At 38.6% G+C, this 15818-nt stretch overlaps 1 protein-coding gene across 8 annotated transcripts in view; it reads left to right on the top strand.

Annotated features, from left to right (window-relative positions):
- Window positions 1-245: 245 nt before the first annotated feature.
- TRPV6 (transient receptor potential cation channel subfamily V member 6) overlaps window positions 246-15818 on the top strand; it is a 29936-nt gene continuing 14363 nt past the window's right edge. The window contains exons 1-8 of one of the 8 annotated variants that reach the window (XM_068956337.1): window positions 246-468; window positions 603-681; window positions 802-866; window positions 12059-12156; window positions 12693-12815; window positions 13818-13958; window positions 14465-14563; window positions 14815-14990. In XM_068956337.1, coding sequence (XP_068812438.1) covers window positions 12761-12815; window positions 13818-13958; window positions 14465-14563; window positions 14815-14990 — 471 coding nt within the window. In that variant the 5' untranslated portion in view covers window positions 246-468; window positions 603-681; window positions 802-866; window positions 12059-12156; window positions 12693-12760. Of the gene's footprint in view, window positions 867-12058; window positions 12157-12692; window positions 12816-13817; window positions 13959-14464; window positions 14564-14814; window positions 14991-15818 lie in introns of all 8 variants that reach the window. The other 7 variants (XM_009678088.2, XM_068956294.1, XM_068956329.1 and 4 more) reach the window with 7 other exon arrangements.

Here is a 15818-nt window from a genome sequence, read left to right as displayed (position 1 = left end):
GAAACAGTGTGAGGATACAGGAATTAAAGGAAAATGAAAAATGCAAAGCTTGCACATTAATCTACATAAACTCTTCTTTCAGCTTCTAAAGTGAATATATTTTGTTTGTGTGAAACAGAGAAGGTGGGGGTCTATAATACCTGTGTCTTTAATAGGATTTGCAAAGGGCTGAAGTGGGAGGTGTGTCCTCGTCTATACCGCCTTCCCAGAGCACAGTGTCTTTTAGGGCACGTTCCCACACGTTCATTCAGGTAAAAGGTGTTTCGCCTGGCTTGTTCAGCTGCCTGTTGTGAAGTTCCTTATGCTTATGTGTTGCATTTCAGAGGGAGCCACAGATGCATAAGGAGGAAGATTACTTTTAAATTCTAGACTTTAGAAACAGAACAGAAATACTAGAAGCCTAGGACATCGGTGCTGTACTGACATCTTCAGTGCTGTATAGGGTCTTTTGTGAGAGGAAGGCTGCTGGTGAGCTATTTGTAAATCAGACACACCTTTGGGTTGGGCTATTTTGGAAACTAAGTACCTGTTGATGAGGCTAGAGGTATGGTCTACTAGGCAGAGGTGATTTTATGTTGTGTTTTTACTTGCACTTTGATCAGCTGATGCATCTGAAGGACAGTTTCCTGTGAGTGAAGAGCAGTGCTGCCCTGTAGTGAGCCTTTCCTGATTTTTATAAAGGTGAGGATTGCTGGCTTTCAGGCAGCTGGGCAAGACAGAAAAAAAGAACGTGCAATGGGGGTGCCTTTATTTGGGGATAGTAAGCCCTTCTATTTCCGGATCTGGAATGGACTGAGTCAGAAGTTGCAAGGCAAAAAATCCTGGGATAAATATCTGGATGAAATCTACCTCCTCCAGCAGAAAAGGTACAGTGCACTTCAGGTTTCTTATCTTTCCCTTTCTTCCTACTGCTTCTCCCTCTTTCCTCTTAGGCACTCCTACCAGGGGATAAGATTTAAACAGCTTTGGTGCACTTTTCCCTACAGGATTTCTTTTTTCAAGTTGGCATGTTTCTGGAGTTCCAGTATTATCTCCTTTAACAGCTGCGTTTGGGTTTACTAGGTCTCAACTGAATCATCCTGAGTGCAGCATTTCCATCACAAATTCAAAATGTATGCTCTGTCTTTCCTGCTTTCATTTGCAAAGTTCACAAGAAATTAAGAGGGTTTTTTTTTTTTCATTAAGACTGTGTGACTTATTTATGCTACACTGAGCTATGTTTGAAATGATGGCTTGTTGCGGGGATTCTGCTTTCTGTCTCCACGAAGCTTGCCCTGACTCTGGGACCCACTGAGCTTAATGTTGTTCCATGTTTTGGTGGTTATTCACTTCCCTAGGTTGGACTGCTGCTTCTTACCTCCTTGGCCCAAATGCCAGTATCTTCAAAGCACGTAGGGAATCCTCTTGGACCTAACCTTACCAAGAAGATTGCCTATCTTCATATGTAAATACCGGATCAAGGCTGTTGCTGCTGTGCAATGTTACCCCCCTCCACATACAGGGATGCGAGATTGTTCAGGAAACGGAACTATATCTCTGTTTTTCACTGTTCCTTGTAAATTCTGCATGCAATTGATTGTGGTACTCAAATAATAAAATTGCTTCCATTCCCTTGTAAAAGTCTTTCTTTTCTTTCCCTCCAAAACTCTGAGCATCTCTGGGGACAAAAATGTGGCTACATGGAACAATACAGATATTTATGTCACACACACACACACATATATTATATACACACATACCTATATATCACACACACATACATATATATATGTATACACACATACATACACATGTATATGCACATATATGTACAGAAATAAGTAGGTTAATAACTTAAGAGGGACAAATGGACCTATCTGGTTTTAGGGAAAGAAATTCCACTTAGTAGCATCATTTAATTGCTGACCAAATAGCAGAAGCCTGTTTTTTTTAAACTTCAAAACAATAGGACATATATAGACTTAAAATGGAAAGAGCGGGGACAACAAATGTGTCTCCATGGAACTCTGAAATGTTTAAACTTGGGTATGATAAACTAGATATTTAGGAGCATTCATGGAAAAATATCATAGGTAACTGAAAAATAAGCTCTGAGCAGATTCTGTAGATGTCCAAGTAAACATGTGCAACATAAAAGTCTCAACATATTAATATTTTTATAATTACAATGATAACATTATTTTTATATTTTTAAATCATAGAAATGTGGGTTGGAAGGGACCTCTGCAGATCTCTAGTCCAACATCCTGGTTGAAGCAGTGCTATTGCCAACACTAGATCCAGTTGCTTTGGCTTTGTTTGACTGACTCTTAAAAGTCTCCCAGAACAGATTCCCCCACTTCTCTGAGTACCTTTATCAGTGCTGCACTAGCTTCTTGGTGAGGAAGATTTTTTCTCCTAATGTCCAGCCTGCACCTCCCAAGTCACCTTTTGCTGCTCTTACCTATTGTTTTATCGTCTGCTATTACTAAGAAGGGTTTGGCCCCTTCTCCTTTGTCAATCCCCTTCCCGTAGTTGTAGGTTGCTATTTGATTGCCCCTCAACCTCCTCTTCAGCTAACTGAACCAGCCTAGCTCCCTCAACCTTTCCTCATATGTCATGGGCTCTAGGTCTGTGAACATCTTGCTTGTTGCTGCTGCTGGAGGAAAACAGAAAAACTGTCAAGCATATAAGCCCTTCTTCCTAAAGTTCTCATAGATCATTACAGTGAAACCCCAGTGGTCTTTATTTGACATCTCTGTGTTTCTATATAAAACTGAGCTTAAGAAACATAAGTACTGCATATGCTTTCCTTGTAAAGGAAATCAGAGTTGCATGGGACAGGTTTGTTTTATCCCATTTTATGTCTATATATTTCCCACTACTTTCAAGTAACATAAAATAGCCTTCTGCTATTTGGTCATATCAGATGTTGCCAATATGCAGAAGCTCTTTTCTAAAGAGGGGCAGGTCTGTTTCTCCCTCTTATTATACTGCTCATTCCTTTCTGTATGCATATTATTTCCCACGCAGCCATCTTTTCGTCACCAGAGATATTCAGAATTTGAAGTGAAAGAAAAGGAACATTTTACAAAGGACTGGAAGCAGTTTTATAACTTCCACGTTGTTAACTATGTACAGACAGATGAAAAGCAACAGGAAAACCTTCTGTGGTGACTTGCATATGGAACTGTTTTTAGAAAACTTTTGCTTTTTGTCTAAAAGCTACTGTAAGCAACTTTTACTTCATCCTGTCATTTTGTTGTGTGAAATTGCAGTGTTGTGGTCTTAGCCTGAGTTCTTCTTAGTGTTGAATTCTTAGTGTTAAGAAGGAATACATAGCAATTAAGTGTTACTATTACTATATTGAAAGCCAGTAGAAAATATGGTACTACTTGTCTACTATGCGCTGACTTCATAATTTATTGTGTCATGATTCTGCACAAGGAAAACAGTACTTTTTCCTGATTCACAACTGATGATGTTAGAATTTGGAAGTTAATATTTTTACTAATTCTCACCTTCACTAATGTTGCTGTTTATTCTCTTTCTCCATATGTAGCAGTCCTTTGAATCTTACCGAGGTTTTGGGTCGGGGTTGTCCACAGTGATCCTGCATTTTATAACATTTCCCAAAGGAATATCAAAGTTCAGTAAATGTAATACAATTTCCTACTAAGATTACAGAAGAGCTTAAGTTCACCTTTCCTAACTATGCTTTGCTGGAGTATCCCCCTTAACCAGCTTGTAGCTCAGTGTGGAGGCCTGGGGATAGTGGTCACATCTTATATGACCTTCCTAAAGTTATCTTTGGAATTAAACTCTGGGATCTGTGTAGCCTGGAACATATGAATTAAAAAACATGGCATAGTTCAGGATCATGAGGAATAAAGAGATAAATAGTTATAAAAAAATTATGAAAAAACAGTTAAGGAAATTAAGGACTGATAAGAATGAAGAGGAATTACCTGCCTGTTACAGTCTAATAGATCTGTCAAAAATGATGGGAGTGATGTTTTTTTTTAAACCTGATTTTCTATGTAAGACACTCTAAGGAATTAATGTGAGCAGAATCTCCCTAGCAGGTAATTTTGGAAACTCTACTATATAAGAATTGCAGTGTTCATCAAAAATAATTGATACACAAATTAGAAGTTAGTACATGGATCCAGGACATTTAGGTTATATTCCTCTTTCTGCTATTGCCTGCCTCTGTAACTTTGACTGAGGAGTCATTTATCTTTTGTGTGTCCCCACTCTCTCATAGCTATTGCCTAGGGATTAGTGGTATTACCTGACTCTCCTGGGATGCTGTGAGAATTAATTATTTTAATAACAATAATTTTACCTGTGTAGTACATTTCAACAGAAATATCAAAGCTCTTTTACATATATTAATTAATTATAGAAATCTATTCCACCAGAAATAATCCATTAAAGATGGTTGGGACAATTTACATAACTTGCAGAGAGCTGTGCAGCTCATTCCAAGCATGCATCACTAAAATTTTGTATCCATCTTCAACATCACTGCTTTTATTCTCCTAATGTTTTGTGTAGCCCTTTAGTCCCCAGAGAGATTAGTCTTTCTTGTACTTGAAGTGCTTTGCTTACCATGAAAACAAAAATGGTGAAACCAAAAAGTAATTCAGCGTAATGCTATTGCACTGTGCTGCTTAAGAGTTTTACAGGGACACAGTGAGCCTTGAGTATCTAGACCAATCTGTCCCAAGTCAGTAGTGAATGACAGATGTCACCTGAAGTTTGCTTTCCACTTATCTGAACAACTTTACTGAGATTTCAGAGCACAAACTAATGTACAACTGTCCTATCTTAAAATCTAGAATGCCTATCGGCATTAATGGGTTCCGTTGCTCTCAAAGATGATAGTGACACAAAGATGCCAGCTCCCAGCTGCACTCCATCATTTGTAATACGTTTCAGTAGCAATGCTTCCGAGTAGCCAAGGTGCAAAGAAACAGCCTGTTGGAAACTGCTGCTGCATGTATGACAAAGACAAAGGTATCACTGGTAGTGTTTTTGGTCTTCTTTTCTTATGCTGTTAGGCCGTCATGGCGAGAAATTTTGTGCCTAATAATGGAAAACAAGCCACCTTAATTTCACAGATGTGAAGCTCATCTGGAGCTGATGTTTCCCTCACAACACGCAGACACACACATGTGACCCCAGTGCCTAAGATGTGACCCATAGGTCTAGCAAGGCATTTGCTTTCTTAAATTTGGTTATAGGTTTCCTCATGAAGAATTAAACATGGAATTTCTTCTCTGCAAAAAACAAACAAAAAAATTATTAGTGAAAACCAATTAGATGCAGAGTGAGGAAGACAAGCGAGAATGGATCTGCATAAAGATCCCTATTGACAAGGGCTGGATTTTTTTGTTTTAGAGTGAGGTTATGTTTCAGAGAAAAATTTAGTTTTATGAATAACTCAGTGAAGAAATAAATAAATAACCAGTGCAGGAGAAATAAACTGTTGATCGAGTTCTAGCATGACATTATTCTTGTGGTGCTGTCACATGCAGATTTTAAAAGTGTATTCTTGCCAGGAGACTGCCCTGTTGTAGGTCAATGAACAAGGTTCCTGCTACTCGGTGTGGTAGACGGTTTAAACATCAAAGGGGATAAAACTTCAATCTCAGTTGCTTGTCTAGTAACATCTGCAATTACTAACCTGACTATACAAAATAATTTTATTTATTTCCAGTGTGTTGCTGCATTTGGTATTCACACATGCGCATTGGTAGGCACCTCTAGAGATACTTAAGATAGGTGAGCACTGATTACTTATGTAAATCAAGCCTACAGAACTGTCACAGAGCTGCTACAATACAGTATTTTTAGTATCCTACAATAGCAGAGTTATAGCATGGGTCTTTTTCCTGACAGAAAGAACCAACAAAGCCCATCATCATAGGAGAAGCTCTGTTTACTGTTGGCTTCCACACACATACGCAAGAGTTTCCAGTTAAATTATTGATTCTTGTTGGTGATGCTGAAGCCATTGGATGATATTGCCCCTGTGTTACTTCTCCAAGCCCATATTATCTTAATATGTCTCCTTTTCACTTTATGCTCTTCGTTCATAACTCATTCTTTGGTACTGCTCCTCTTTCTGGCTGGTTAGCTTTTTCTGAGCGCTCTCCTGCTCTCCTGAAGGCCTGCAAGCATAAATATGCTGGCACAAGGAAGGGAGAAGATGAATCTCTTTTGGAGATTTCATGATGAAGTGCTGAAGATGGGTATTCTGAATACCACAACAGGGAAAGAAAAGAAAGCTACAATAAAACGCCACTGCTGAATTTATAGGCCAGTTTGAAAGAATTGCCTTAGGCCTTCTGTAATTGACATTGCCGTAAGGACAGGGAGAGAAGCTAGCAGACGCCAAATTTAAACTGTACCTGGCAATAGGAATACTCAAGCTTGGGAATACCTCAAGCAGTAGAAGGAAAGGTAGAAGGAGAAAGAAATGCTCTTTTTCATCTCTGGTGAGCTCAGTTTTGAAAAAGGGCTTCAGATTGTTTGGTGTCAAAACAGTTCACATATTTAGCATAATTCTTTTGTTAAAAAAAATAACTCTATAAATTTAAATTCCTACTTTTGTAACTAAGTCTTATGGAGTTTTCTTTGTATCCTTTATCTCTTCATAAATGCAATGAGCAGAACATACCCTGAAGGAGGTGCGTAAGAAGCTATAAATGCACAACTATACATACCACCAGCAGAAAGTGCTTATGAAAGCCTTTATCTTGTTTAAAGTTATTTCACATGACTCCTCCAGTCAGAATCTGACCTACATTCTATCTCCTTTTTGTTTCACAATGGATTTTCAGGTATTGCTGACTTTGCCCTCACCTATACTGAAAAACAAATCACAGCTTCCTGAGCCTCAGTGAGTCATCTGTTAAGTAAACTAGGTGATAGTAATACAGGATTCAGAATCACAGAGTGCCTCAAGACAGCTACATCCCTGAACTAAGTAGGAAGAACCAAGATGCAGGTCCAGTTGGATACTGTCATGGTTCTTGTTGCCCATCAAAATTATTTGTCTATATAACTGTGCTTATCCTAAACTGATCCTATAAGGAGACATCAGTACTTCCTAGTATTACACACCTAACTTAGGTGGGTACATTAGGAGCTTAGTGTCCCTTGATTACATAGCTGATGCAGGAAATTATATAGAATAGCCTCTTAGTTTAGCTGTGCTGAATTATTTTCTCAAAGCGCCTAAGTAGATCCCTGTGCTGAATCATTCTCCAAAATCCTCCGTCTCCATCCAGTGACTGTAATGGTAATTTATGGAAACTAAGCATCTAGTGTGGGAAGCTCTGTTAAGAGTCCATAGTTATAGATTTTACTTTATGGCTACTTTGACATACAGAAACAAGAGTTGTCACATGTAGAATTCATGCTGTGTTTGATGGGTCAGGAAGCAAATTGGTTAAATATCCAGTTCCATTAAAAATTTCAAACTGTGATCCAGTGCAAAGATTCAAGATTCAGGTGATGTAATTTGGATTTTTTTTTTTTTTTTGCATTGGTGAAAGTGATTCATCCAGTACTTAACATTGATATACTCACCACATTGCAGTAATGTGTTAAAAACTGGCTGATAATTATAATGACACATTTTAAATGAAAGTAAAATGTTTTCCCAATTAGGGGCCAGAAAATTAATTTAGGGCAAAAACATGGCATAAATATGTAAGTCATGGATTTCTGAGTTATCGGAGGCAGGGTGCTGTGACATTTATCAACACTTCTGAGTTATTTACCAGCTTGCCATTTGGCCTGGCATCTCTGATTCTGTGAGCTGAGTTGCAGATCACTACAATGAGTAGACAGCTTTGAAAATTTTGGCCTAAATTTCTGAAAGCTGAGTACAATAGTTATTAAGTGTCTGCATCTTAACAGGCATTTAATTAGTTGTTTACAAAGGCTTTGGAGAATTTTGTGAGAAAGGTATTGTGTTTGCGTCCTCCCACGTTGTCTCTTGCCTAATCCTTCCTCCTTCCTGAGGTCATCTGAGGGATAAAGGCATACCCAGTAAAGCATCAACATAGTAATTGTGGCATTGTTTATACTATTCAAATGCCACCTCCTTCTCACTTCCTGCCTCTGCAAGTTACATTCTCCAGGAACACAATCTTCCTCAGCCAAAATAATGGCAGAAGTGGCAAACTTGCTTCACTAATATTGAATCTTACGAGTTTTACTCCAAATGCTTCTTTATTTTCTCCCTATCTGTCTGATCCTAGCAATAATGTTCTCATCAAATCAACTTGTAATTAGTAATTAAAGCAACTAACATATAGATAAGCTAAAGAAGAAATACTTCCCATGGCAGCAAGGCCAAGAGTCTGAAGGACACATACAAAATAGGTCAGAATGGCTCCCTGATTTGGTCAGGATGGTTCTTTATATCTGAATATGTATAGCTAAATTCTGTTCTTTAGCATTTTTCTAGTCTAGTTTCTAGTGACTTGGGAAATAGGGCGCTCTTGATGATAGGAAATGTTCCTTTTATGAAATGATAAATATTCCCTTCAGTTTTGCTTTTATTATAATTATATAATATTAGGTAATATTATATGCCTGTGCCCCTTAGCTTACATTTAGTCAACTGGTTCCTATTCATCTGTATACTTCTGATATCTCTTTGTTTTGCTTTATCTTCCAAATTCTCTCAAGCATGTCAGTATCCCTCTCCTATAAAGCTGTCCAGAGCTTGGACACAGTTCAATGGATTAAATCCAAAGATAACTGGGTATCAAAGAAACTTTTTGCTTCAAGATTATTAAGTACTGTTAATAAAAAAATAATTTAAGGCAAGAAATATGTATTTCCATAAGACATGGACTTTTCTGATGGTTTTCTATGGCTTTATTGTTGAATCATCATTATTGTTGCCATTCATTCTCTCTCTCTCTCTCTCAGATTTTGCTGTAGTTTATTATAGAGTTATATTCATAGATAATGGGTTCTAACCTCAACATTATTAATTCATGCAAAACATCTATTGTTTAGTATATAACTTGCCCAAAAAGTTGTATCCCTAAATCTTGCAACTAAATAATACTATAATGCAAGGAAGAAATCTGTGACAATACAAGGAGCAATAATCGAATATATATCCAAGTTTATGGTTTTGACTAAAGTATTTGTCCTGTGTGCCTTTTTGGGGGGGCTGTGAGACTAGTGTCTGGTCCACTAGCAGTTGTTCAATTGTGGTAAAAGGACAGAGCGTCCTTTGCCAAATAGGTAGGGAGAACAAGGCTGTAGTTCTCCTTGTTCAGAACAGCATTGTCATCGCTCTACAGTTTTCCTTAGACTTATTCCATTTCACACATTACAGCTTGACCTGAGCTGTGCTAGGTATTTAAGAATAATTAAAAAATCTATACTATAAGAAAGTAGAAGTGAGGAAAAAGTACAAAATTTGCATCCAAACACGGACCTAAAGCTGAACTTACCCCATTTGGAGTGAGGATTCTCTTGCTATTTCCTTCTGAAAACTCAGGAGATGTAGCCTGATTCTTTTGTTTCTTTGGATTTTTTTTCCCTTAAAGCTTTAGCTACTGAACTTTGGCTACTTAGAAGTTTTTATTTGTATAAAAACAAAAAAACAATTCACTGCAAGACATTTTTAAGAATGAAAAGATACCTCTAAAAATAATGTAAGATAACAAAAGTAATAACCCTAACATAGTAGTTTATGTTCTATCTTTTGTGATTGTTGGGTGCCCAACTAAATTTGAGCATTAGCAAAACTTGTTTGGATGCTGATCAAGGAGGCCTGGCAGGTAACTAGTACAGTAACAACTGGATTGAAAAGAAATTTTCTGTTCCGTTCAGGAGGTAATAAAAAAGAAATCTTTACATAAGATCTTATTTATAAAGTATTTTGTATGATAAGTTGGCTCACTTATGGGAAGAGATGGGACCAGTTGGTCAGGTTCTTCATATCAGTTTATTTTTTAGCTCTGCAAATGCCTCTCTTATTCATTATCCAGAAAACAGTGTCTCTTTGGTCTCCAGGTTTTATTAATCCCCCTGAGAAACTGGATGCTTTTTTTCCTCAAACTGAAGCAAATCTGTGGCTCATCTCTGTCACAAAGCTAACTCCTCCACGCTCCTCAGAAAAGACCAAAACCCATACAAAAAGGTTAAAGGTTGTGCTCATGTTGACTATCCTTGATCTCTTTCTACAAGAATCCCAAGGCTAGAAAGCTTCCTGTTTTTGATCCCCTGATTCAAGACAGGATGAAATGCTAGATGAGAGGTTAGTAGAGTTTTTTTTCACCACCTACTGGGCAGCTTATTCTTTATATTTTAAAAGCATAAGCCTGGTCCTGGTTAATGAATGCAGCAGGAGCCATGAGATGTGAGGAAGAAAGCCAGTTGCATGTGAAAAAAGATTTAACAGCTCCTTAAGCACCTTAGCTTTCAGATAATCTATACTGAACCATTTTCCATGATTTCCCTTTACCTATTTCACAATTTTTTTTTGTATCTTGTTTACTAGTTAGACATTGCTAACTGTTAGATATAAAATCTGAGGCCGCTGGCCCATCTTAGCCTGCTACCCAAGGCAAGTAGACAGCACAGGTGGTAGCATAAGCAGTAGAACGTGAAAGACTGCAAATAAAAGCAGTTATTCTGTATGTATGGCAAGCATGACTGAGGGTTCAGATTGTTCAGCTTCCCAAGGCAGAGGAAAAACCTGTGGCAGCCTGATCAGATCTGCGAAGAGTCAGACTTTAGTCCATGTAGAATCACTTCATGAATGAGGTTCATCTTGCCTAACTTCTTATCTGTCTCCTCACAGAAAGAGCCTTCTGGCACCTACAGGAAAGACCTATCCTATCCATATCTATCCACTGACTGTACCTGGTGCACAGGTGATCAGCTGAGATTAAATACCTAACTTTTAGACAGACACAGTTGGGTGAAAGGACCCACAAATGCACAAGCATTCAAAACTGATGGATCAGGCACCTAGAAAAAAAAAGACCATCCTAAAATATTTAGACTTTTAAAATCTATTTTGGATTAGGAGGTGTGCCTTTCAAGTTGTAAGATTGATGTCTTGCCATTTTTACACCAATAATTGGGGGCTAGTAGCTTATAGATATTATCATATCCAAACAGGAGCTTTAGAAGAAGCATCAGTATTGCAAGGAGCACACTAAATTACAAGAGTTGCTTTTCCACTGCTGTGATCAACTTTGCACTGTCCAGGATATTGTTTGCATCAAATGACCTTGCTGTAGTGAAGTACTCGTAAATTCTTATTTGACTCTAAAGGATCTACTGAAATAAGCAAAAGCCTGGTGGAGAATTCAAGGGCATTCTTCAGCTATAAATGTTCCACTGGCACTTGTTTGATGGCATACTCTTTCCCAGAATGGACATAGTTTTCATTTATCGTCAGCTTCCTCAATTCTCTCAGCAGCAGAAAAAAAATTATTATAGCTAAGTTTGTGAATATTCTAGATAAGTTTATATGATCAGCAATTACATTTCAGATCTCATTCTTTTAATTATACCAGAGGGAGCTTTGTTAAGATACAGGGGGAATTCTTGTTTGTACTTTTCCATCCATTATGTGGGTAATTCAGAAGGGGACCTTTTTTTATTGTGCTCCATAAAACCTGCTGGCTTTTTTTGCTCAAGAGATAGCTAGTCTGCTGGCAGGAGAAGTCTCAAATGACCGGTTGTTTGTTATCTTCTGTGCCTCAAACTGCAGGCCATGTAAACCAGAACCAATTTGGAGTTGGTTATTCCTTTCTCCTTTCTTTCCCGATGCTGCCACCATATGGTTATGTGTCAGTAAGGCAAGAGCTGATGAATGACCTGTGGTTTGTTTGCTTTTTCTGGTTCTTTTATTGCTTTGGGGGATGATATTCAAAAATACCTCACATAGTAGTATGCATTACCTACCTTTCAAATCATTTTTGAAGATTCTTTCTGGCTTGAGCAGAGTTCAGTCTAGTTCTGCAGAGAGGCATCACGTGTTTGATTGTGTTCATCAGCGACCACTTTTTCTTTATTGTAGGATCTGGGAATCCCCACTGCTCCAGGCTGCCAAGGAGAACAACCTCGGAGCCATTACAAAACTTCTCACTGATGGAACATGTGATATCTATCAAAGAGGTTACTTGATTATTTGTCACAAATTGGTTTTTGGGGAAGGCAAGACCCTGCTGCGAAAAGCAGAGTAGCGTGTGTGTATGCCACAACATTCACATTAGCAGTATCAAACTACTTAATGGTGTGTCAGCAGCTGAGAGAGGTATTGGCTTCTAGAGCAGACGGAAGAAAAATTCAGTGAGTTGTGAAGATCGGAGATAATATGGTTGCTTTACATCTTGACTCGGCCTCTTTTCTAGAGGGACTAAGGGAGGTCATTTCCTGAGAGAGATGGTCAAGGTGTGCTTCTTTTACTTCCTGCCACTTAAAAAGCATCCTCCTTTTCACAAGCACCTCAAGTCTGTGCTCAGCTTCCAGGTTTTGAGGGAGTGAAGGACAAGGCTATGCTGTTAGCATGTTATGCCATGAGGTGACACCCAACAACGCTCAAGGGAGGACCCAGCACTCCCATTATTCTCCACCCCAATAAATCCATATCTGCTTTTGTTGCATATGGCTGAAAGTATAGATGACCCATATGTTTCTCTTCCTGTTTCTAGGTGCAGTGGGAGAAACAGCCCTTCATGTGGCTGCCTTGTATGATAACGTGGAAGCCGCAGTGGCTTTGATGGAAGCAGCTCCAGAGCTCGTCAATGAGAGGATGATATCAGACCTCTATGAAGGTAACAGCTCAGGATAGGAGGTTGGGCAGGATTCTCTGCAGGGGGAGAGAAGAAGCATTGCCTACACATTTAGGAAAATGGCTTATACTATTCTGGGTTCGATATATTGCTAAACTGCTACATTGCAAAATCAACATACAAGTGGCTCCTGACCCTTTGCAGAAGGTGGGATTGTATTAAAACCAAATGCATGCACATATATGCAAATGAGTAACTCATAAACCCTGACCCCTTGCAGGCCTACTGACTACAGTGGGATGGCAAGGATGTCTACAGTGTTCTGCCTTCAGCTGTAGACACATCTAGTCCTTTGTGACAAAGAGGTTACCTGCCTGATTTCCTTTCAGAAGAGAAAAACTGGTTCTTTGGTATACAAAGACTGGGGATTAAAAACAAATGTGTCCACATTTTCTTTTTTTTTTCTTCTGAAGAGATATGAACATTTCCTTTTTCTGTTCATAAGTCTAGAATCAGAGCAAGGTCTGAAAGAATAATCCTGACTGACTATTACACAGCAATACTAGGTGGATTCTTGAAACCACTAAAATAATAATTATGGGTTTTTAAAAATTCCAAAACTTATTTTGAAGTAGGTCTGCTTTGGGAGCATTGTCTTGATCTGCTCTTCATGTCCCATGAAGGAAAGCATATTCCTTTCTGAGGGACATGGACTTTCAGTGTACTTCCTGGAGGAATATGGCATGTGCTGTTTCCTAAACAACATCAAGAAAGTGCATTCTGTTGGTTTTGTTGGCAGATTGTAAAATCCCTTTTCACAAGATTTAAGTAGAAAGGGACCTCTGGAACTCTGTAGTCCAACCCTCTGCTCAAAATAGAGATAACGTCAAAGCTAAATCATGTTGCCCATGTACCCTATGGATGCAATCATGTTAAACTTAGATTTAACATACATGAAATGTGAACTGCAGGCTACTGATCTCTGCTCTGACAGCCTGAAGTTGCTTTCTCAGAAGGCAAGTTTTATATTTGTGTGTCTTACAGGACAGACAGCTCTCCACATTGCAGCAGTGAACCAGAACATCACTCTAGTGAAGGCTTTACTCAAGAGAGGGGCCAATGCTTGCATGGCACGGGCCACTGGGCAGTTCTTCAGGCGCAGCTCCCAGAACCTCCTCTATTTTGGTACAGCCTTATTTTCTCTTCTTGCTGCTATGGGAGGGGACCAGCAGAGTGATGAAGGAAACATGAGGGAGGATTGCTTTGGTCCCCGCCTGGACTGCATGAGCAGAGGCTCCTGTCTCCAGCATCCTCAGTCACACACCTTTTAGCAGAGAATATTGCTCCACCTAAGTATGTAGATATTATATAAATATAAATATATATAAATCTTACACATTTTTTACATTTGTGTACCTACATTTTATAGAAAGTATAATATAATTTATTGCATACTGCAACTCACTTATCCATTACTCTGCTGATAAGGATACTTTATCCTTTCTAATGTTGTGAGCTTGTCCTACCTTTCTGAGTAGGACTAGGAGTTGGGGGTCGGGAGCTTTACAGATTACCTGAAGTAACTCTTCCTTTCCTGGTATGGATAGCTTTCCAGTTAAGTGATCCAACCTCCCATGCCTGCTAGGTCATTAATGTCATCCCCTTGTTCGCCCCTGCTCCTTTTTTTGCAGGAGAACACGTTTTATCATTTGCTGCCTGTGTGGGAAATGAGGAGATTGTACGGTTGCTCATTGAAAATGGAGCTGACATTAGAGCTCAAGATTATTTGGGTACGTGCTGTGGGACCCAGTGAATTGCATACAGCAGAGCTGGACACTTCAAATCAGACTCTATTATCTGTGCAAGCACATATTTTTCTCTCATTATAAACAGCTGTTGGGTGAGAGATGTGAGGAAAATGAAAGCCATTGTTAATGGCATCAGTCAAGTAGAAACTTATTAGTATTGTTAAGTAATAATTACTTTCCTTCCACAGGGTTGGGCTATTCCATATATTTTACCTGTACTGCTTCCTCCACAGGTAACACTGTTCTTCACATCCTGGTTCTACAGCCTAACAAGACATTTGCCTGCCATATGTACAGCCTGATACTTTCCTATGACAGGAGCAAACAGGGATCAGGATCACTTGAACTGATTCCGAACAATGAAGGTCTTACTCCATTCAAACTGGCTGGAGTTGAGGGCAATACTGTGGTGAGTTTATGTGTGACACAGTTGCTTCCATACAGGGAGAGGTATTCAGAAATGGAGAACTTAAAGTATATCTCACCTAGATCAGGGGAGTTTTGGCACACTATTGGTGGGTAGAAGATGCATAACAAGTCCTTCCTTTTTCTGCTGGAAGTCTCATGTAAGACCAGAAAATTTGTATAAAAAAATTCTTAATCCTAATGAGAGGAACTAGTGCTTGAAAAGAACATATCTTTTCACCCAGTTTTTGAAACATTTGCATTGTATAAGTGTTGACAGGAAGATCTACCCCAAGTCATTTTTTTAAAAGTTGTCTCTGCTATCTAGGTGTTATTACCTGAAATATGACACACAGAAAAGTTCTTCAAAAACAACATAAACAAGGACTCAATTTTTAATATAAAATTTCATACTTATGCTTAACTGGCTGGAAGATATAATTGCAGGTGATTAAGGCCCCATTGCACTACTGTTGTTTGTTCACTGCCAGAGACAAGATGCTGGACTTTATGGATCATCAGTCTCCTCCAGAGTAACAGTTCCTGTCTGTACTCTTGATAATGTGTATCTGAAATATATGCGGAACAAATAAAACAAATATTCACCCCTAAAGATTGCTCTATTTTGTGTATTATCTTGTTTAAAAGTGATAAGATCAGGCATGTTAAGAAAAAGGTGTTGAAATTATACATTTTGAGAATATCTAGTGTCTTTTTTGTAAGTGAAAGAACTGTTCATCATTATTGTAGAGAAGCAGGTCCTGAAAGATGTGAGAACTGCAACAACAACCAAGAAATTCAAGGGAAATGTTATGTAGAGAAGGATTTTTAA

This window comes from Struthio camelus, chromosome 1 (assembly GCF_040807025.1).
Source record: "Struthio camelus isolate bStrCam1 chromosome 1, bStrCam1.hap1, whole genome shotgun sequence".
NCBI lineage: Eukaryota > Metazoa > Chordata > Aves > Struthioniformes > Struthionidae > Struthio > Struthio camelus.
This window is presented reverse-complemented; position numbering and strand designations above follow the sequence as displayed.